This window comes from Cheilinus undulatus, linkage group 1, assembly GCF_018320785.1.
Source record: "Cheilinus undulatus linkage group 1, ASM1832078v1, whole genome shotgun sequence".
NCBI classification, from domain to species: domain Eukaryota; kingdom Metazoa; phylum Chordata; class Actinopteri; order Labriformes; family Labridae; genus Cheilinus; species Cheilinus undulatus.
Genome location: NC_054865.1, coordinates 42,744,402 through 42,769,048, shown reverse-complemented (window position 1 = coordinate 42,769,048; position 24,647 = coordinate 42,744,402). Strand labels below are relative to the sequence as shown.

Genomic DNA, 24,647 nt, shown 5'->3' with positions numbered 1-24,647 from the left:
AAAATATAACAGTTATCATAAATCATTTGAATTCTGCTGTAACGGCTGATGATTTGAAAAATATTCTGTCATAGGAAAATAAGAGAAAAATATCATTTGCATAATAATGTGGAAAGCGGTGTAAAGATTATAACATTCGACGACACTATGAAACCAAGCATCATTCTTACACCTCATATATCGATGCCAAGCGAGAGCAGAAAGTTAAGCAGATGACCCCTAGCTTGCTAGCTCAGCAAAAGCATTTTTTTCCCTGCCAACAAAAGTCAAGAAAATGCCACAACCACCAGCTACAAGAAAGCTCATCTTATTGCCCATTAGGAAAGCCTTTCTCTTCATAAAACAGCACCTCATTAAAGTTGCAGAAATAATAGGCTATGTCCACAAAAAATGCAGGACTTCAACAATGTTAGTATGTCCAGAAACACAGTTTCCCGGTGAATCAAAGACTTGTCAGCTAAGTTAAACAACAAGTTTCAGACAAAGCCTGTGCTTTTGATTTTTACTCCATCGTGTGAAAGCAGTGATGCCACAGACACTGCACAGCTCTTGTTCTTTTTACGAGAAGTTGGCGACAACTTTTGCATTATGGAGGAGCTGCTTGATCTAATGAGTTTAAAAGGCACAATGGTTTAGGACCTTTTTGAAGCCGTGTCAGCGGCTTCACTGAAGAATGAACACCAGCTTCTCTCCTTACCTGACTTCCACCAAAGCTTGGAAAAGGAAAAGTTTCTTCTGATGACGCGCCACGCAAAAAGAATAATGTGTCTGTTTGGCTCAGCATACATATGTGAGCAAACATTTTCCTTGATTACTTTGAGCAAAAGCAGACTGAGAACCAAGATAAAAGACAGCCATCTTTGTGATATCCTTCACATTTCAACATCCAAACTTGCTCTGGAAGTGCCAGCCATCATCCAGTCAAAAGTGAAGCATCACTGCTCCTACTGAATGCAGCCTCGCTCCCGGGATGAGTGAGTTAAAATATATGACACCCAGTATTTATGTGTGAAAAGAAAACAAATCTGACAATTATCTAAAAGAAACAGGTTGCACATTCTAATTGTATATAATCCTTCCTAACTAGGCTGTGTTATTTGTATAGGCTCGGAGTTAATTTGTAAACTAACATCTGCTGAGAAGAAATCGTTGACATGCTTATTTTTTACATCACTATATGTAGAAACATGAATAGTGAAAAATTAACTACCAAAACAAAAACTCGATTTATAGCGCTCTGATGAATAAAGACAATGGATTACTGCAGAAAATGGCGCTAATCGCACTCATTTGTTCCTTTTCCTGCTCCGTCTTTTGGTCTGGTTTAGAAAGAAGACGGCTCTAATCATCTTTAAGTAACATCACTACTATAAAGTAACACAGCTTCCTACAGTTGGCTCTTGTCACCGTGAAAGATGTGTCTTTTCATCCTAAGCAGGGGCGGATCTAGAGGGGAAGGCCCCCTGAATTCTGATTGGCAATCCCAAAATCCTTAACAGTTATGAGATATGTATTTTAAAAAGCCATTAATAGAAAGCTGTGATTTAGGATGTTTTTCTATAAATATTTTAAACATTTTAATGTTCGATTCACTATCTTTAACACATTATAAGTGAGCTTTCTTAATGTGGCCTGGCCAGCCTTCAATTTCCCCACATGCGGCCCTCGGTGGAAAGAGTTTGGACACCCCTGGTTTAGAGGGAAAGCCATAGGAGAGGACACAACCAGCAGCAGAGCCAATTTTAATTTAGTTATTTTTTATCTGCAATTGGTAAAATGAAATGTCAATACAGATAAATGCCAAAATTCATAATATCAGCCCTAATAATCTTAGAGAGATGCATTGATTGTAAAAATCGAGGCTGGTATTTAGCCATTGGCTAAATAAAAATTTAGCTAATGGCTGATACTGATGCCCATGTTTTGTTTTGTTTTGTTTTGTTTTGTTTTGTTTTGTTTTGTTTTGTTTTGTTTTGTTTTGTTTTGTTTTGTTTTGTTTTGTTTTGTTTTGTTTTTTTTGGCATAACTTTTTTGAGTGTAACACTCCCACAGTGACAGCATTTTCTCTTGTGTTTGATCATGAAAACAGATCAGGGTTTATCCAACAGGTCATGTCATCTGCCCTATAATCAAACACTTCTTTACATCAGCAGTTAGCTATGAAAAAGTCCATTGTTAAATTGTGAGGACGCACCAGTTTGGCTCACTGAGTAGAGCAGGCGACCATGTGCAGAGGCTATAATCCTAAACGCACTGGTTCCAGGTCTTGATGCACGTTTGGTGCATGTCTTCCTCCCAATCTCTCCCAAAAAATGTCTTGTATCTCTTTAACTGTCCTGTCAAATAAGGGCAAAATACCCCAGAATAACCTTTTAAAAACTATTAAAACAACAGATTAACATCTGCAACTAATATCTGTTCATAACCACTTTGTTGGCTGATGGATGATGTTGGTCAGAAGGGACGATATTTGCTGATACCTATGTTAAACTGACACACCTGTAAATCCCTGATAATTGTCTAGGCCATCAGACGACCCCTACCATCAGTCATTCAGAATTGGGGATTAACTGCTTTAAAGCATGCTACATTAAAAAAAAACCTAGCATCTGTAAAGAAAAGATCTAGGTTGAAATTGGAGCACCCAGAGCATCCAGCTTGTAGTAACCTGCTGTAACGTGACTGATGTGCCACATTAAACAGCTGTGATCATTCAGACCCATGCTTTATCTCTGTGAGTCTTCCCTTCAGTAAGCTTCACACTGCCTTTAAATTGGAGCCTTTTAACACACATCCATACGGCGACCGTTAATCAGCCTCTCTAATGCAAGGTGGGCGTATTTCTTAGAAAAGCAGAGGCTTTTGAGCCCCACTGTGCTTAGAATTTGGAAAGCTTTGAATGAGAATGAGACAATGGAAGCTAAAGAGGTTTGTTGACACTGTTATAGAGAATTCATGAAGCGATCCAGGACTCGAGGAGGAGGGGATAAAAGTTAGTAGGTGGTCATTTTAAATAAAAAATGCTTACAGGGGGCTAAAAATATGCAAAGTAGTTCATATTTATTGAATTTAAGATTTCTAAGCTTTGGGTAATCTGAAGCCCACCATTTAAATGACCTAATTACCATTGTGTAAAATGCAGAAAGTTAACAAGTAAGATTAATGATATGAGACACCTTTAAAGGTATGTGGTGTCCAGTTGTGAGTGTAGCAGTCTGAATTAGTACCTTAAGTGACTTCAAAAGCTTTAAATATAGTTTGTTTTGAACAGCTCTGAGCATCTGAGGATAGCAGCAGGATGTCCATCTCATGCTGTCTAATATTTCTCTCCACTGGTATACGTATGAGTTTACATCAAATAGACTTTTCTCTCCTGCGTGTGTGTCTGTCTCTCTCACAGTCTGCCTCGCTTGTTCTCCTCTTTTCTGCTTTTCTCCCACTCTCTTTATGCCGTTGCCGTGACATTTTGAAGAACACCATTAGTTCTATAATGACTTTTCATGTGGCTGCAGAAAATTTGTGCCATTATGAGAGCTCTCATCAAATGCATAATCATTAAAGGCTCTTTTCATTGTGTTTGAAAGGGAAGGTCTGGGTACGTAGTACGCACAGTGAACAAATGGCTATTTTTTCTCTTTATTACAGTGTTCAGCCTACTATTACCACAAATTTTTCAAATTTTCCCATAGTACACGCACATTACTCCATGCTGTTTAATATTTGCTTAGGAACACACTACTTAAACAAAAGCAATTGCCATCTTTTGTGTTACCTGCGACTTTCTCTTGAGCTGACCTGAAAATGCCACATTTTTTGATGAAAATCTACACACTCATTGACCTCACTGGCTTCCTCTCCCTTTTTATGTTTTCTGTTTTGGGAATCTTTTCTTCTTTCTCCCCCTCCTCTGATGTTTTCTACTATCCTTTGTCTGCTTCAGTTTCTCAAGCATCAGCACCTCAATTTATTCCCAATTTGTATTTTTATGTTCTCATATCGCCAGAGTAATGGGCTGGCTCGTTAAAAGCATATTTGCTTTTGCGACTTTATTTTTTTCTGTGGTGATTTTTCATCCACATGTGTAGGATTGTGTATGTACAGCGTGGGGAGGAGAAAGAGGAGGTGATGGTAGTGGTGGTGGTGGTGGTGAAGGGGTGGGTGCCGACGCATCTGCAACATCACAGGGAGAAAAACAAAAATGGCAAATGACTCGAGAGATGAATGATTTAGGCTGCCATCAATCCATTGAATGACTTCAGAAATGTTAGGGTGGGCTTAACAACTGTTCGGATTGGCGCTGTCACATAGTGAAATGAAATGGAGATAATAATGCTTCATACCTGCTCTGACAGAGTAGTCAGAAAAACACTCATTTAAACACACATGCACAGATAAGTAGAGGCCACTGGCAGGTCTGTGAGAGGCCTTTAGAGGGCACTACTCCACTGAGAATAGAGCCACTTGTAAAATCCATCCCTACAGGCCAGTACATACTGATTAACAGAAGCTCCTTATCAATTATGAATCGTTTAATGAAGCATCTATAATTTCAGTAAAGATTAATCAATTATTTTTTAAAGGAAACACTTGCATTGTCACTCTGCAGCAGGGCATGTAAGTTTTTTTCCCTGAATTAGTATGTTGCAGACACTGATGCTCATACAAAGATAAGTCTAATGGCTTAGATGTAGAAAAGATTCATGGAAACGGAGGAAAAGAGGAGGAGAGGAGAGAAAAGCCTAATGAAGTCTGTTAATTTGCTGCTATCAGAATGAAAGTCTCAGACTAATTATGGCCCTGGGTCATCTAGTCTGGATCACAGGGAGAGGTGGCCCTGCATGGTTCACTTTGATTAGCTCACTCACAACACAGCTCCTCACTTCATTACTCTGATCTCTCTCCCTCTCTGTCTCTCTCCCTCTCCCTGCGTGTGTCTCGCGCTTGTCGGCAGGGGTAGCGAGTTGGGTGAGTCCTTGTGCAAACAGACCAGTCAAAATGTTGTGTCAGTTTAAGCCAGGACGGTCGAGTGTGAAAAAGGTAAGCGAAAGGTGCACACCTTCAAAGCATCTGCCGGTGGACTCTCCGGCTGTCTTTCGTGCTTCCTGTCAGGCTGCTGAGGACTTAGCTGGATTCAAACCAAACAGTGAGTCAACAGTCAAAGCGTGCGGCTGGTTTGACTGTTCGTCTTTCCTCTGTTGACTGTAGAGTTGACAGATGTGTCGGAACGGTGGATTTGTTCACTTGCTGCAGACAGCCCCCCTCCTGTGCATCAGATGTCTCATAGTGGATTTCGCTTGAGGCACTGGTGTGTGTGTGTTTCATATACGTGTGTAACTGGTGTTTGCACATTGAATTGAGACCCCACAAATTATCCCTGCTAGAGAAACTCCACTAATAGTAGTGATTTAAACTTTACCTGCATGACTGCCTTGAATGGCTATCGGAAACAACACAGTGATTTAATTACCCTTCCGAGACAACTGCCCTCTCATATTCCCCTCCACTGTGTGCTGGAGTATCTACTTTCTCAAAGGGGGGGGGGGATCATATCACTCCAACTCGCCATAAATAATGAAGTCTCATCAAGGGGAAAGCATACACTTTCAGTCCATCCCTTGCTGTTTTCTTTCACACTACTGTCAGTTTGTCACGTCTCTTGCCAGTTTCTAGATGTTGACAGTGTTAATTTTGTTGACTGAAACTATCTCTAAAAATGATCGTTGACTACCCTTTCGTTGAAGGAAGAATAGACTAAGATGAGTGAAAACAGGTCCGTGGAGAAAACTGGGGAAAATGTAGGTTTGATTTTTGTTAAGGACACTAAAACAAGACTAAAATGTTAGTGCTGGACTGAAAATTCAGCATTTTCTCCACTCTAGAATCTTTAATTGCAATTAATCTTAGTTAATCATGAGTAATTACATCCTTTTTTAACCTGACATGCCAGATACTGCTCCATATATCCTTGACATGAGATATGTCTTGTGCATCTGCCCTAACATCTAATAAAAGTGTTTGGAAAAGGAAGAACCTGTACAAAAATATAAGATGATTGGATAAATGCTCTCTCTTTCTGGTTCATTTTGGGCCAGTCAGAGCGACCAAACATATGACGCTGGGCATGCAAGGAGTGAACTCACTACGGTGGCTGCAACTTGGCTCCGGTTGCTAACTAGTACTGAAGACAAATGGTGAAACAAACTCATGCCAAAGCCAGTCAGGAAAACGTAAAACACATTTTCACCAAGAAAGGTTGCAATGCAATCCTTTTTTGCTCTTCTTTTAATAAAGAAATGTCCAGATCAGATTAGTTTGGCTGTTGCACATCCGAGCGAGTCCTCCCACCAGCAGCGATTGCATACCATCTCACAATACAACTAAACCCTTCCCGTAAAAACTGCGAAGTCATGCAGAAGCTGTAAGGAAAAGAGCAAAATCCAAGTACCTACTGCCTTGGTCACCTCAAATGATGCCGATTGGTCCGGGCATGATTGTTTCAGGCTGGAGCTTTGCAGGATGACAGTCATGAAATCTGGCCCATCCATGAGTTTTGCAAGGTTAATCCCTTTTACCACATTTTAAAATTCAATTTTTTTTCATTTAAAACATTGTTTTTGTCATTTTGGATTTTCGTACTGTCTTAAATAAAAGGAAATTGACTTCCTGTTTGGATACAGACCTTGCTTTTTTACTGTAGGTCAGTGGTACTTATCCTGATTCTACCCAAGAGCCACATAGTCTGAAAAATTATTTGCAAGAGCGACAATCCAGAACCAGTGGGGTCTATATCACTAAATGTAAGGTCTAGCCATTGTTGAAAAAAATTGAATAGTGTCACAGGAATGCATATACCAACAACAGTGACCTTTTTGTTTTTACAAGTTCCACCTGGTCTAAAATATTATGTTGTGCTGAGTTTCAGTTACGATGCTCTAGAGCTAATAAATTGTCCTTGGGTAATTGGGTATTTATATTTCAGATTTGGATATTTATGTAGTACTGTGGCTTTTTTAACTTAAAAGAGATGCTTTCCAGTTTTTCACTAATGAAGGGGGTAGGGCCTCATATTGGTCTTTGCCCTGGGCCTCTAAATGATTAAAACTGGCCCTGCACACACTCAGCTGCAGCTCTCCAATAAACCTTGTCCTGTTCTGCCCCACTTTATTTCGCAGCCTTGTTTTTGTGTATCTGCGCTTTTGACAATGTCCATTATCAGTAGTGTATTAAAGATTGAATAATACACACGTTTAGACAAGTTTCACTTGGTATTACATTATCACTACACATGATCAGCATGTACAGTGCTTAACAAATTTATTAGACCACCTGTCATATTTGTCTCAAAGACCATCCAGCATCATGAAGTGCTTTAATGCAGACTCTTTCATTTTCAGTGAGCTCTCCATGTTTTACCATTTTGAACAGGAATGAAGGATTTCAAACTGAATTCACCTAAATTTGAGCCAGATCGCTGGGCTTCTCTGAGAAGTCAGAAATTAATCAAGCATAACATTCAAGCACTAAAACTCATTTTTCTGATCAGGAATGCAAGTAAATAACTATAATTTGACATATTAATCAAGAAATAATAATGTGCTTTACAATTTTTTTAGTTCTTTTGTAAATCAGTAAATTTGAAAATTCATGGATAACAGTAATAATTATATTTTAGCAGTAAAAATATCATTTGGGTTAAAGAGCTTCTACATATTTGTGTATTAACCATTGCAGAAACATAAAAAATGATTTTGGTTATTACCAGTGCTGTTAATTTAGGGCAGCTGTGGCATAAACCTTACTTTGGTTGAGGTTAGGGTGGTCTAATAAATGTGTTAAGCACTGTATGTATGCTCATTGGTGATGACACGTAGCTATTATGATTAACATTTTAAAATAGATGTGTGGGAGAGCAGCAGCAGGAATCAGCTGAAGAAAATTAGATAGTTCATATAATAGTTGCCAAAATTAAACACTTTTTTATTAAGACTATGTTTATTTTGATGTTGTGTTAGGACCTTGTTCGTGTTTGTTGTTGAGTGTATGTGAGCAAAGAAAGAGAGCAGTTCCAGTAAAGCATTTTTCTGATTAGAAATCCATCCTGATAAAATGAAGTGCTGCTGTGGGTGCAGGGCTCAGAAAGAGGAGGCGGAGGAGGAGATTTTGGTCTATGTGTGTTTGTGTGTGTGTGCGCGTGTGTTGGGGTGGGAGATGAGCGGCGGGTGGGGGTGGGGTCGATTTGAGGTGTTACTTGCCTGTCTCTGAGGCCTGCCTGTCATGTAGAGCATCAGTCATGCTCTTTCGCAGCAGTTTTATTTCATCCACCATTCCCTTTAGTGCTTTGACGGCGCAATCCACTGATACTGCCTTGTGGGAAGTGCCACTGTTTGAGAGGCGCGCGTGTGCGTAGTTACACATTGTCATATTTTTGTCAAGTGCTTTTAAACTGAGGCAAAGATTGGATCAAAACCATTCAGTCGAAATATTACAAGTGAAAAGAGTTGATAATTCTTTTTAAATTCTGAGTGTTGCATCCTCATATGACCCTGAAGCTAAACATTTTTCTTTTTTGGAAAGAATGAAACTTTTCTGTCCTGTTGTTCTCAAGACTTCCTTATTTTTCATTTAAGGGAGACATTAACTCAAAGCGGCATGCAGTTAGTCTCCTTTGGTTTGCTTTATTGTAAAAACAGTGTGCACATGTAGTTTCCCCCAAAGAATTCTCCAATAGTGGTCAATAGGGATGTGAAAAGATCTTGTGAGGTCTGTTGTAAACATTTTATTTTTAATTTCTTCAAAATCAAAAGAGTGTTTAGGTTATTTAAATGCTTTTATTGTTGTTGTAATTGTAGCAATGAGTACATAGTGTTCTAAGTTAAGATTTGGCACACTGCTGAAGTGCATCAAGATTTGTTTTGAAGTGCTGTTAAAAGGCACAGTTAGAGTCAGAGATAGACGAGACAAACTATATATAAAGTCTTGTTTTTAAGTGATATTCAGTACAAGAGGAATCGTTTTCTGAATGGACCTGCACTGTATTATATTTGTGACTTTCAGTTGAATAAAGTAAAATAAAATAAAAGTCACATTTTCCATTCATATTTTTTCACCAAAATTGAAATTGTGTAAAATATTATCTCATCTTGTTCTCGTGTAACCAATTCTCGTCTCGTCCTGTAAGCCAAGTGTCTCGTCACACCTCTAGTGGTCAAGGAAAATTGAGAACTGGGTATTTCTGCTCCATTTTTTGCTGCCTATCTTGACACTTACTCTGTCCACACTTCCAGCATCAGTTTGACATTTACCACGTCTCCATCGAGAGGCCTTAAAGTGCTTAAATATTAGACAGCTAGTGTGTATGACAGAGCAGAGATGGCCTTTTAGCTCAGACAACTCAACTCTGCTGCCTGTCTCTAATGCACTGAAATCTCTGGTTTTGTGATGGAGTCCTTCTCTCTGTTTTAGTGCTATGGGATCTCTGCTTCTAATGTTAACTAAGTTTTTAATCAGTAGCTTTGTTTGCATTGTGCTCCTTTCCATTAGACCCCATGAGTATTTCCTCCTGTGTTACTCCATTCTCATTTAAGCTTTAGCAGGGAAGTCAGTGCATACATTTAAGTAAATTCAAGTGTTTGAATACCAATCAAAAATATTTATACAGTGAATAATGCACAGATTTGAGTCATTGTTTACATTAAATACAAAACCCAATTCCACAAACATCGGGGCATCATGTAAAATGTAAATTTAAACACGAGTATGCTCATTTTCAAATCCTTTTCAACCTATATTCAATTGAATACATCAGAAAGACATTTTATGATCAAAATTACAACCCTCATTGTCTTTTAAAAATACACATACATTCTGAATTTGATGGCTGCAACACATTCAAAAACATTGGGATGGGGCAAAAAAAAAGACTGGCAGTTGTAGAATGCTCCAAAACACCTGGTACACAGGTAAGTTGGAAAATTTGTAATAGGTGATTATACCATGATTGGATATAGAAGGAAAACTCTTGAAAGGATCACATATTTGTAATTGGCAATTGCACAAGGTCCTCCTCTTTGTGAAAGACTGCATGGGCAAATAGTCCAACAGTTTGTGAACAATGTGTGCAATTGAAGGAGTTGAGAGATTTTACCATCTACACTCCATAAAATGATCAAAAGATCCAGAGAATGTGGAGAAATTGGTGCTCATAAGGGACAAGGCTAAAAGCCAACATTGAATGCCTCTAACCCTTATCCTTCAGCGAGCACTGCTTTAAAAACTGGTATTATTCTATGATGGACATCATGACATTACCCAGAACATTTCAGAAAATCATTGTTGGTTAACACACTATGACACTACATCTACAAATGGAAGTTAAGACTGCACCATGCAAAGTGAAAGCCATATATTCACAACACCTAGAAGCTCCGCTAACTTCTCTTGGTCCAAGCCCATCTGAGATGGTAAAACTAAAGTGAAAAAGTGTGCTTTGGTTTTACAAGTTCACTTTTCAAATTGTTTTGGGAAAAAATGGCCATCAAGTCCTCTTGGCCATAAAGAAAAAAAAGCTTGGGTAGTTTACAGATCTCTGAAGGCACCACTAATGCTAATAGGTACATAATACAGGTTTTAAAGCAACATAGACTTACATCCAGATGAAGCCTCTCAGAGACATTCCTGCTTATTTCAGCAAGATAATGCCAAACCAAATTCTGCCTGAGCTATAACAGCATGGACTAACAGTAAATGAATATGTGTACCAGACTGGCCTGCGTGCAGTTCATACCGTTCTCCCATTAAAAATGTATGCACATCATGAAGCACAAAATATGACAACAGAAACCCCACACTGTTGAGCAACTTAAGATGTAGCAAGATAGGGAAAGAATTCACTTTCAGTACTTCAACAATTAGTGTCTTCAGTCCCCAGATTAGTGTTGTTAGAAGAAAATGTAATATAAAACAGTGGTAAACATGCTCCTGACATAGCTTTTTTGGATTGTGTTGCAGGCATCATATTCAGATTGTGTGTATGGCTGAAACAATAATAAAAATTTAGATGTCCAAGTTTTTATTTTTTCTAATTTTATTTATTTATTTTTTTAACAAATTAGGTTTTGTCTTTCCTGCAGCACTGTGACCAGAGTGTAATATGGTAACTATGACCAAAATATGCTGAATCTGCCTCTATGTTTACCTTAAATTTAGTCATACTAATAGCTGATTGGTTAATTCAGTGACATGTGATAAGGCAGTGTTGTTACTGTGAAGTGGATTACTGATGGTAAAGTGATGTTTAGAAAGTTAATCCTGCTCATCTTCTCCAGAAGAATCATCACACAAATCAAACGCTCACATCACAGTTACATATTTTTTAATTAATAAATTAAAAAAAGAAAAAACTTCTGGGAAATTGTTAACCATAAGCAGTTGGAATCGCTGTGCCCCTGTTGCTTATTCCTACTCTTCCTGGACCCATATGTGATGCAGACTCCCCACAGCTCGGCACTCACAAGTGTATTCTTATCTTCCCCACTTCCTGGGTGATAGCACAATCTGATAGCTACAACAGACGCTGCTGCCTCTGATTGATTAACCAGTGACCTCTGACCCCCTGCGGGACATTTTAATTGGCTGATGTATAAATGAGCAGGCTTCCCCGAAGAAGAGCAGTTTTAAGGCCAGAGAGGATGAGCGGGTGATGCTGGAAGGGAGCAATCTAATTAGTTGATTTAACTGATAACACCTGAGGCAGCTGAGGGAGGAGGTGTAGGTGTGTGTGTTGGTGCATGTGCTATATGATTCCTATCTTATCACCATCTTATATATGCTGGAGATGGATGCAGCCCTTGTAGTATTACGTGAGGATGATTCATGGATTATGTGACCCAGCCAAGTATGTTTATATGCACTGAGACAAGGTGGTTAATACTCTTGTAGCATGCAAGTGTGTGTTTGAGAGAGAGAGTCGGGCTGCGTTGGTGTAATAAATGAGATTATGTGGGGCTATAAGTTATGATGAGTAGATCAATACAACATCTTAATGCAATAGGCTGCAGGCTTTAATGGCTGGCTCTTTATATTGCATTCAAATACTCAATGACATTAAATACAAGATCCTATCTAAGATTGGGCTGAAGTCACATTTTTATTGTCAAACCTTCACTAAATTTTACTGGAGTACATGGTATCATTGCCAGGTGTTGAAAAACCACATTAGACACGCAACTGCTGGCAAAAATTTCACATAAAAAGGGATAAAGATACATTTAAATGTTTTTTTTTTTTAAAACTGTTAATTGTTTTAGTTGGACTGGATGTTGCTTTTACAGGATGCAAATATGGTTGTTATAAAGTTCTGCTCAATTTGTTTTACACCCATCATGTCAGCAGGGTGGAAAGTAACTCTTTACATTTACTCAGAGTACTGTAATCGAGTAGTTCTCATGTGTACTTCTTGTACTTTTTGGAGTCCATTTTGAAACCAGTACATTTACTTCTAAGTTTTAACCAGAGTAATGGTTGAGTACAATACTCTCATACTTTTTCCACCTCTGTGATGACGCAGTAGCACATAATGAGAGAATGATTCCACATCACATCTCAAAACAGCAGTTGGACACAACAAAAACTGTATTGTTGATATCTCAGGGATTAACATTTTAAAGTTGATTCTTATTCCCAAAGTGTAATTTTAATTCCATTGTGAGTGAAATGGTTTTCAGTGTTGTAGCTATTTTACAGTGCTAATCCACCAGAGTCGACTGATGTAAGCCCTTGCCACTGCGATTTCAAATCCGGGGGAGGTATAGGTGGAGCTTCCCAAAATGCTTTTGGGCAGAGTGTTTATTTGTGTTTGATTGATGCAGCTGCACAGTGATCCCTGCTGATGTTCTTTGGTCATGTTTCTGGTGAATTGTTGTTTTTGATGTCAGACAAATTTGCACCATGGGTGAAGTTATCCACCAAGTAAGAGTTCATGTCTGTGACTTTAGGGGCTCCTTAAAGATGCATGGTACACATTCTTCATCAGTATGAATTGTCCTCAAGTGAGGTTGACTCTTTTTGAGTCCACAGAATTTCAAGAGCTACTGCAGCTTTGTCATGTTGTACAATGTTTTACAATTTCAAATGTGTAGTGTGGACAAATATAGGCACTTAAAAATGTTAAATCTAACTATATATGAGTTTAATTATCACTATAAATTTTGCTTTGTATTTAAATTTATTATAGGGTTGACTTTTACCTGAACATCCTTGTTGGAGATGTGTCCTCTTGCTGCTCTTGCCAACAAGGAAATATCATGATTTACTCTACAACTTCTCAGAAGTTACTCAGTACATATTACTCAATGTAAACTTTATATCAAATACTCTATACTTCTAATTGAGTTGATTTATGGACCAGTACTTTTAACGTAAGTAAATTCTAACTAGAGTAACTGTACTTTTACTTTAGCAGTCGTGAAAATGTAAAGCAATGGATGTCTTGAAGCTATATGCCAAAAAATACAGGATAAAATATAGTGCAAAATATGTGGCGTTATACTCCTATGTTGTAAAAATACTAGCTTAGTGCTTGAGCACATAAGCTGAAAGCATCAGGAGAAACCAGTGGATGCCCACACCGGCGGTCTTGCGTCACATCATTGTCTAACTCTTTGGAAATTTCATTGTGATGATGGATGAGTGGAGAAGGTTAGCCTGCTAAGAACAAAAGCGGGGACAGGAGAAAGGCTTCAATTAAGCTCTGAGGAAGAGGACAGCCTTCAAGAGCTGATGGCATGTTCTGAAATGTTTCAATAGAGTAGGACAAAAAAAACATACAATTTGTGAGTAATCAATTTCTCATTTATTAGACTACACAATAATAGAATTTAGTGAAATGTGACCATCCCTAATCCCCAACTCTAAACCTAAAACATTTGATTTCATACAGTGTGAAAACAAAAAAAGTGCTAACAGATAGAAATACTGAGGAAAAAAGTAGAGAGAAAGGGGAAAGCTATAAGCAAAAAAATGAAAATAATAAAAGCACCACATTTCTGGTTAATTGATTAACCCTGCTCTCATTTTCACTAAGTTTAAAAACATGACATGCACAAGTTATTGAGGAATGGCATATTCTGTTCATTCTTTTTATTTTCTCCTCCCTTTTTACTGTCCTTTTTTCAGTCTCCATGTTTACGTCCTCATTCTTCTCCCATTCTCTCCCCTCCTCTTTTCATCGTCCCCCATCATTCTCCATGACTATCTTTTGCATTTTCCTCTCTCTTGCACAATGAAAGACTGTGAGGAGAGTGTACCAACAGAGGAGCCACGTAAGTCCAAGCATAGCTCTGTGTGTGGCTGTGTTTGTGTATTTTTTCTGTGGTGGGCTGTATTGTGCAGTAGTTGTGCATTTTCGTGGACATGCAAATTGTCTTTTTAACCGGTACTCCCAGCACACCTACTCTTTTTAGTGAGAAACAGGATCCCTGGAAGAAGGACCTCTCCTCTGCTCTCCTCTGCTCTCCTCTCCTCTCCTCTCCTCTCCTCTCCTCTCTAATTACAGCACTAGACAATTACCCAGCATACTCCTGGGATGCACATTTTGTTCTCTTAATCTGGTGTCTTAAATAATTAAAACCAACCATGAACTCCTTTTGTGAGCATGGCTCAAGAGGGCTTCACACTTGTATGTGTATTGCACATCTCTGTATTTATGTGGGTATTGGTTTTCTTGTTTTGCCATATGTAATCCTGATCTCATGATACCTTTTCAATCTAGCAGCAACACCACCACAATCCAGCCTACCCAGCACTGTGTGACCTAGCGCAGCTTTACCTTCACCTGTAACCTGATTATTGTATGTGCAACGCTGCTTATGGAAGAGCAGTGGCTCACCTATACCTTTCTCTGCCCTCGGTGTGATGTCAACACTTTCCAATAATCCTTTTTCCCCATGCTTCTTGAGCAGCATAATATTCAGCTATGCCTGACAGTTTTTTCTAAACAAAAATCCTGTTTTTTTTAGAGAATATTGCATAGATTTGAAATTACTTCACTGTAAGAGTATGATACAGAAACAATATTTTCATTCCAGTTTCTTTCTTTCTTTATGCTTTACTTGGACACTTACTTAATCTATGTAAATCGCATAATCTCACTGTATCTGAATTTGTGGGTATCATACATACGTCAGCAACACAGCAAGTGTATGCTGTAGGGTACATTTTTATGTGTGCGTTGATATTAATCCAGTGTTTCCGTCTCCATCAGCCAAAAAAGAAGAGGAGGATCAAGAGGATAAGAAATCCATAAAGAAGAGAATTAAAGAGCTCAAGGTGCTCGATCCAAAGATTGCACAGAATCTGTGTAAGTATTTGTTTCCTTTCAGCTCACTCCTCCTCCCAAGGACTAGATTTACACACCCCCATACATCTCCACGTTACGTTCAAGCCTTCACAGCTGCTCACTCTAAGTGCGGCGCTCACTTTTCCTCTCTATCTCACTAAAGTCACTTCGACTTTCTTGTTTATGTTCCTCTTACTTTATAAAGTGGCCCCAATAGAGAATTTTGGCAGGGAATGTGTTGGCAATTAAAGCAAGTCAACACATGAATTGTGAACGCGGCCTCTACTTGCTGTGACTCATGTTGTAACACACAAACACAGCTAAGTAACAATGTTAAACACTCATTTAGGAGAGTGGAAACAGGAGGTAAATGCTTCTATGTATGATCGCATTGAACTGTCTGCCTTTTGGTCTTTTTTGTTCTCTCCCTTTCCAAGACTGTTTTAAAAGCACCAGACTGTAATCAGGATCCAGCTGATCTCTTAAGCACTCCCAGATCTTAGCACCTCATTGGCTTATATCAAGGAGAGCTGTGACCTTTGTTTCACATATTAAAAGAAAATGAGACTAATCAGCCCTGTAACAGTGATAAATCATGCAGCAGAAATTATAAAGCAGTGCAAGGAGAGACAAAAGGAGAGTAGGTGGTTTATGTTTTATGCGTCTTTGCCATAGGAGGGAAAGACTCTGATTATGTCAGTTTATGTTTTTAAGTTCTGCTGCTTGATTGATACAGTCACTATTAAGATGAAGCACAAATGTGTTCCTCATAATGAGCTCTAATGTGTTAGGGTTTAATTTTAGCTTTTAAAATTGCATAACTTACCACATTTCTATAAGTACTTCAGCACAAGAAAAGATATTAGTGAGTCAGTCAGACCTTTAAATCCATGCAGTGAGAAAAGTTTATACAATTGGTCATTTTTCTGAGTGTTTAGCCGTACACATTTCTCATAAGTACAATGGAATATTAAAAGACACTCATTTTGCTTCAGTTTTTCCCTCATCATTTTTGATATTCTAGTCTGGCCTCACTTTTTGTAACTGTCAGAGCTTTCTTGATGGTTCCACTGGCCTGACTAATGACTTATCCTGACAAGACATTTGCCATTCAGTCCCTGGTGATACCACTTGCTTCGGTATCTCACATTTGCTAAACCAGTGTAATTTTTCAAATCACTGTTTCAGAAAACTGTTTTTATGTCTGGCTGACTTGAATTTTATGTCCCTCTGGTTCCAACTTCATGCCTTCTCATGTCCTTGGGCTGTGTCTCTTTCCCCTAATTTTTATGTGTGCTTTTTCCTTTAATTGATTTGCCCGACTGGTTTTCAGAAATTGCAACAACACTGTGTGTAAGTGTCTTGTTTCTTTTTATTTACAGCAGCATATCTGCATCTCTTTTGTTTCTATGCAGCTATTTTCCTGGGCTCTTTCCGTATGCCTTATCATGAAATCCGTCGGATGATTGTGGAGGTGGATGAGGAGCAGCTCACAGAACCTATGATCCAGGTAGGTCATGAAGCAGTGCCAGTGTTAAGAACTTGGGTTACTTATCTGACATTTAAAAGACTTTCTTGGACTGACCACCTTCAACTCAAACTTGGATGTGAACTTTTCTGCTCTTGGATGGGAGGAACATTGTTAACAACTCATCCCACTTTGTGAAACTTTTTTTCTCTTGGCTGGATGTCTATTTTTAGCACGTACGTTCTCATGCTCAGATGGTCAGTTCAGACTTTACCATGGTGTTGATTAGTTGTTGGTCTAGAATCTGCATGTAGCCTGAGGCGGAAAAATCAGACATCTGTAAAGCCTACAGTACAGCAGATGTTGAAGCAGTTGTTAAGTGCATGAAATCTGTGGTAAAAAATAAATAAGTGCTAAGCTGATGTTCAGGAGCCTCTTTAAAAAGTTATTTATTTATTTATTTATTTCTGCTTGTCCTTTTTTGTATCTGCTTTAAAACTTTAGGACTACTCTTTCCACAGTTTGGTTTTATGTCCTCAGCTCTGCACTCACTGATCACTTTATTAGGTACAGCTACTTATTCTGATTGCTGCAGCCAATGCCTTAAGGTATGTGGACGTGGTCGAGAAAATCTGTTGAAGTTCAAACCAAGCATCAGATACGGGAGGAAAGGTGGTGACTTTAAACAGGCCATGGTTGTTGGTGCTCTGGCAGGAGTTCATGTATTTATTCTAATTCTGACCCTGCCATTTGAATGTAGCAGTAGAAATTGAGACTCAGCAGATTTGGCGTTGTTTTTCCAGTCTTCTATTAGTACATTTTGTGAGCATGGGTTTGTAGGCAGCCTCCTTTTCCTGTTCTTAACTGACAGAAGTGGCTGCCTGACCATGCTGTTGCCCATTTGTTTCAAGGTTTGATGTGCTGTGTTCAGAGATGTTCTTCTGCATACTTGAGAAGAAACACGGAAACGGGCGTATCCATCTGCTTTGGAAGGTTAATGTCGGCCATTTATGAAAAAATACTTGCATCATAATAATACAAAATAAACAAAATTATAGATGTACATGAGTGTCTGTTCAGACTCGCTCTGTCAAACTGGACTGGACTGAACCAGTCCCATCTTATGACTGGAGATGTCATGAACTGACATCGCATACCTCATCTGTGATGGGTCTTAACACTTAAATGTTGTGAATAAGTTAATTAATATGTAAAAAAAATCTGTTAACAGACAGACATGTCACAGAGCAATCGCTAGCTTAAAGTAATCAAGACCACAACTCAAAGAACACGAAGCATTTTTCATTTAATGGAACACTGGCAGAGACATGTGCTCTGCTAGTTTTGCTTGCGCGTACACACCAACAAGTACCTGTGTTGTGTAATTTTTGAACACCTGCTGGTAACACCGGTAAAATTCTGGAAAGGTAAGAGAGGATTGAAAAACTGTCCAATCCTAAGACACGATTAATCTTTCTTTTTTTTTTTAATCTAATTTAAAAATTCCATGATTTGCATTTCAGATTGTTTTTGGTGCATTTTTTATTTTGTTCTGTATTTAGCTAAAGGTAATTGACTTCCTATTTGGATACTAGATGACTAGATGACTTTTGACTTGTCTACTGAGTTTCCTGTGGGGTTTTGAAAGTGAAATGAGACTTTAAGGCAAAGTGATGTACTCATTTCACATCACTGTGGCTGCAGGAGGTTGCTGACATTACTGAACCAAAGTGTACTGAAAGGAACAAAGAAGCTTGCGATGAATGTGATTTAAGAAAAAATGCATTAACCCACTCATTATTAATGCATTATAGCTGACAGCCCTAAAAATAGACAAGATTGCATAGACAAATATATATACAGTGCTTGGCAAATTTATTAGACCACCACCCAAAGTGAGGTTTATGCCATAGCTTCCCTAAATTAACAGCATTGGTAATTACCGGAATCATTTTTTATGTTTCTGCAATTGTTGATACACCAATATGTAGAAGCGCTTAGACCGAAATTATATTTTTAATGCTAAAATATAATTATTATTGTTATCCATGAATTTTCAAATTTACTGATTTACAAAAAAACTGACAAAAATAGTAAAGCACATTATTATTTCTTGATTAATATGTCAAATTATAGTTATTTACTTGCATTCCTGAACAGAAGAATGAGTTTTAGTGCTTGAATGTTATGCTTGATTGATTTCTGACTTCTCAGAGAAGTACAGTGAGGCGGCTCAAATTTGGATAGAAAAAGGTGAATTCAGTTTGAAATTCCTCATTCCTGTTTGAAATGGTAAAATATGGAGAGCTCACTGAGAATGAAAGAGTCTGCATTAAAGCACTACATGATGCTGGATGGTCTCTGAGACAAACAGGGAAAGACATAAAGTGTTCTCACAGTGTGGTCAAGTATGCTTTGGAGTCAACTGCCGAGACTGGTACTTACAAAATGCGCCAAGAAAGAGGCAGGAAAGAAAGGTTCACTGAAGCAGATGTCAGACACCTCAAGATTTTAAGTACTAGAGACAGAAGGAAGACCACTGCTGATCTTCAGACAGTGATGAATGCTTCTAGATCAGAGTCTGAGAAAGTCTCCAGAGTGACCATAAGCAGACACCTGACGGAACAAGACTTAAAGGGAAGAATAGCTTCTAAGAAGCCATTATTGAGGCCTGCAAACATCCAGAAACGCCTCAGATGGAGCAGGGAGCATAAACACTGGACTGTTAATGACTGGAAGAATGTACTCTGGACGGACGAGTCCAAGTTTGAACTCTTCGGTCAGTGTTGTCGTGTTTATGTCCGCAGAAAAGCTGGAGAAGGTTTTGATGCCAGATGCATTGCACCCACAGTGAAACACGGTGGAGATTCCATTATGGTATGAGGTTCCATTTGTGGATACGGCGTGGGCAAATGAGTGAAAATCGATGGTATCAGGAACGAGAATGTCTACCACAACATCTTAGTGCATCATGGAATCCCTTCTGGACTAAATCTGATTGGTCATAGGTTCATACACCAGCAAGACAATGACCCCAAGCATACTTTAAAGCTCTGCAGAGATTATTTGACCAAGGAAAAGGAATCTGGAGTACTGGAACTAATGGACTGGCCAAGTCAAAGTCCTAATTTGAATCCTATTGAACACATTTGGGATTTAGTAGATTCAAAGATTGACGGCACAAATGTTTAATCTAAAGCAAGTCTGTGGGAACAGCTAGAAACTATTTGGAATTCAATAACCAAAGAGACTGTGGAAAAGTACATAAAAACAATGTCAGCAAGAATGCAAGCTGTTATCAAGGCCAAAGGAGGCCATACAAAATATGAAGTTTTTTGGTTATTATGTGTGAAAAAGGACTATTTAGTTGTTTCAGTTTGTTATTTGCCAAATAAATAACAATAACATTTTTAGTTTTAAACAGGTTTTGAAAGATTTCTAAAATTTTTGTTTTCTTGTTTTTATGACAGGTGGTCTAATAAATTTGTTAAGCACTGTACATATATAATATTGTTATTGTTCATTTTTGCACAAACTATGTAATGGTGACACTGTCTTAGTTGTTTTTTACTGCACAAATAGCAATCCTGATATCTAGGATGAGACCCAGTTTTCCTTGTAGTCAAGTTCTAGCTCAGTATTGATGGTATTGTCCCTTGAGTTATTTTAACTGCACTCTTTACTGCCAGTTTTGATGTTTTGGACAACAATTTCATATTTTTTTTTTTAGGTATTTTATTTTGCCTTAGTGCAGGTGATAGCTGTGGCCAGAGGCATTATGTTTTCAGACTTTCTATGTGTGTCAGTTCTAGTTTCAAAACAGCAATATCCCCGGAATGTCTCCAAGGAATTTCGTTACATGTGGCGTAAACATCCACTTGAACTGCTGTATGAACTGAGGAGTATCTGGTGTCTTACAAGCCAAGGCTGCTGGTCAGTTTGAATGTCAGTATAAACAGAAACCTTAAGATAAATTGATAAAAAAAATGGATGCCTAAATGAGAACATTAAATGTTTAATGACTGAATTATGAATATGTATTGCTTTTGGAACAAATAATGTTAACAGATAAATTTGAAACTGATTGACAGCATTTTCTAAGAATTTCTTTTTGAAGGACACTGACAATGCTCACTTGATTTCAATGGGAAGCTGTGAGAGATGTTTTTAATCCCAGTAGCAAAGGTCCTCCAACCATCTGTCTCCAGAAGGTCAGCAGTGTAGGAAGGGAACAAACAAGCCATGAAACTTTTAAATCATTTCTGAAGGACACAGGTAACTAGTGCAGAGAGTCTCAAAAAGGGAAAAGTGCTCCAGTTTGTTAGTCATTGTAAGTACACTGGCAGCTGTACTCTACAAGCTGGAGTTCTTAAACTGACCTCCTAGGCAGTCTGACAAATAAGGAATTACCTTGATCTTAATGAGTGGAAGCAAAGGCTTTAATAAATCCAATGTAAGCCTTTAGTGTTGTTTGTCTTTATACTATGATCTTATACATTTTAAGCCAAAAGTGTAAGATTATAGCATTAAGATGTCTCTACCGATGCAGAAAGTTTATGGTCCAGAGTTAGTGTAGCTGATGTTCAGGAAATACGACAGTAAATTACAGGATCTTAAGATAAATCATATGTAATTAATCAGTGCGGGTGTGGGTTGGCAGCATTAAAACAAACAAACCAACCTAGTCTACTTATGTACATTTTTAACTGTTTATTTGATCAATATTTGTTCATTACAACGCAAAATAATTAATTGTCATTAAGGCAAATTCCATTACACTGCATCAATAAAAACTAATGTAATGGAAAAGGCAATATTTGTTTTTACTCGAGGCTTCAGGGACAGATTTTCAACCCACTTTAAAAGCATCAGACTGACATATTTACCACACAGTCGCAGCATTTGTTGAGATGGAAGTTAAATTCAAATGAAAGGCAATGCAATCACACTGGCTTTAATTATTTTTCACTTATTCCTCTTGGCTGTTTAAATAACCTAATCACATTTTCACTTTCAATTGTCTACACACATATAAAGCCCTGAGGTTGTAGTCTATGTTTGATAATAAAATACATTTTATTGCGAGTTGCAGATTATTATTTTTAGTGAAGCTCAGCGTCACAGCTGAAACTGAAACCAAAACACACTGCAAATAGAACAGCAGTAGGCTAGATTAGAGTCAGAGTCCTGAGGCTCATTTTGAATGAAATTCACAGAAAACACCAAATCTCTCTTCAGGCATGGACTGTGGGAAACCACATTAAGGTTTAAACTCAGATACAGCCAGTCCACCTGCTGTAAAGAGCTTAATGTCACTTTGAGACAGTACTTTTCTTTTAAATGTATAGCAATTGAAACATGAATATGAGTTTTGCCATGTATGATTAATAAGATAGTGTCAGTCACCACTACATAAAGTAAATATCATGAGACTATTCTTAGATAGCACAATGTTTTCTCTTCTTTGTTGATTCTCATCATGCTGCTTCTCTCCCCTTTTCAGAACCTTGTGAAACACCTACCTGAGCAGGAACAGCTTAACGCCTTGGCCAAGTATAAAAATGAGTACGCAAATTTGTCAGAACCTGAGCAGTTCGGGGTTGTGGTGAGTATGACTGCACAAACACTCTCACTCGAACACACAACACACAAAACTTCTAACTATCCACCAGATGGCTATGAATCTTAAATGCATTCACAGTTTAAAGTGTAACAAAACGACTTATCTCTGTTGTTTTTAAAAAGTAGATGAACGACCTTCAGTGTCACACCCTCTCACGTATCTGCTATGAGAGCATGCTGTCTGTAAATGAACACAACAGAGTAACATATATGCACAGCAGAGAAGGAAGAACAACAAGACTATCATACTGAAGTGAAAGTCGTTACTTCCGTAAAGACTGACTGAAGTAAAAGTAAAAGTAGACCTACTCTAGTAGAAGGAAAAAGTAATTCATTCAAAGTTTACTCCAAGTATTGAGTACTGAGATGCTACTTTGTTACCTATGTGCAGCTAATTATGATCCTCTCTTAAGGGCAGAAACAAAAACAGAATATGAATCTCCAGCTAGGTTGTTTATTAAGGTGTGCCCTAACCTAAGTTAAATGCAACAGCTGTTTTGGGTTGAGATGTGGAATCATTCTCTTGCAACACAGCAGCAGTCTTGAGGACTGTGGATGTTAAGAAACACTAAAGACTCTCCTTAAAGACACAATATTGTTGCTGAAAACCCCATTACATCTTGTTTAAAAATATGGACTACTGGTAAGGTTTGGGTTAGGATTTTGGGTTGGACTAAAATGCCACCTAATTACCATATAATTACCAATATTTTACAAGGAGTTAATTGATTATTGATACATTATTATTATTAGGTAAATACTTAATATTTAATATTCCACATTTGCAAGTTATTACTTGATTAAATACCAACTAATTACAAGGTAATTAACACCTTATGCTTGGCAAATTACTAGATAATTACCATGTGTTACTATAAAATTACAAGGTAATAATGGCCCTTTAAAATAAAGTGTTGCTCAATACTTGATCCAAAATATGCTCAGGTCTAAGTAAAATAAGTGTTTTTAATAACAACTTTAAAAGACACAAAAAGCTATTCAATTACAATAATGTGGGTAAATGTTCTTGGTTACTTTCCATCCCAGTGCACAGTTTTATAAAGCTGGCTCATTCCTGTTTTAATGTTGTGGTAATGGAAGCTTGTCTTTTATTTGCATGATATCCCTTACTTTCCTTTAAAAACACACACACACAAACACGCATACACGAGGCACTTCAATATGAATATCTTAATCCTAAGCTTTTTTTAACTCTATCTTTTTAAGCCTTAAGAGGAAAGACAGGACACCTGTGGACTGCAACACTAATTTATGCACATTAAAGAGCACCACGGCTGCCTAATTATGTCGGCATCATTTTCATAAAGACTTTTCAAAGGAGCTTTGGCGAGTGTAGCACTTTCTGGTTTACCTTGCCAGGGAGCAGCTGACAAAAACATGATAATCTCATGCCTCTGCCCTGTGCACCCACCTGTTTTGAACCCACCTTGAAGCCGAGCCTTAACGCTGATTGAAAAAAGCAGTGACTGAACGGTTGATTGAGGGGAGAGATAAAAAATCAAGCATGCTCAGCTGTTGTGTATAGTTCATCAGGGAGAAATAGAACAAAGCAGAGCCTGCTTATATAATGTTGTTTCACTGCTGTGCGTGTGTGGGCCCAATGAGGCCTGTTTGCTTTCACCTATCAGAAAAGCTCAGGTTCAAAGGGAATTTTTAATTTACCAATGTGCAAACACATGCATTTTATCTCTCCTTTTTTCATGCCTGCCACTCTCGCACTTGATTTGAACTACCTTGTGTGGAAGTGTGCAGTTGTAGTGTGTCTTCTAATGAACAGATGTGATAGCATTGTAAAAGAAACCCTCACAGTGCCTTGGACAAGAGGGTAATGTAGTCCTTTAATTGGGTCTTTGTGCAGCTACATTAATAAGTTAACTGTTTCCTGGCTTCAGGAAGTCAAAAGGCAAGCACAGCTTTTCCTCTTCCTACTGAATATTAATTTCAGTTATGTGTTTACAGTAGTCAGCTCCACACTGTAAGTGTTACTTAAAAACATAATTTTAGTCCTTAAAATACATAAACATGTTTCTGTTTAGGAGCATGTGCATCCTGCTGCTTCAGCTGTAGTCCCACACCTCATCTTTGGGTTTAAGTCTTTCATCTTGGACTGTAATTATTGTTGACACTCCACTGAGACATCTATTACAAGTTGCCAAAATATTTACCCACATTAATCTTTTCTTCACTGTATGGTGTGTGATT

General features: G+C 38.1%; 1 protein-coding gene across 4 annotated transcripts in view; it reads left to right on the top strand.

Annotated features, from left to right (window-relative positions):
• Positions 1-24,647, top strand: part of LOC121507470 (protein diaphanous homolog 3-like) — a 275,220-nt gene that overhangs the window by 102,704 nt on the left and 147,869 nt on the right. For all 4 annotated transcript variants that reach the window (XM_041784019.1, XM_041783949.1, XM_041784028.1 and 1 more), the window contains 3 exons: positions 15,260-15,355; positions 16,750-16,844; positions 22,306-22,407. In XM_041784019.1, coding sequence (XP_041639953.1) covers positions 15,260-15,355; positions 16,750-16,844; positions 22,306-22,407 — 293 coding nt within the window. The remainder of the gene's footprint in view (positions 1-15,259; positions 15,356-16,749; positions 16,845-22,305; positions 22,408-24,647) is intronic.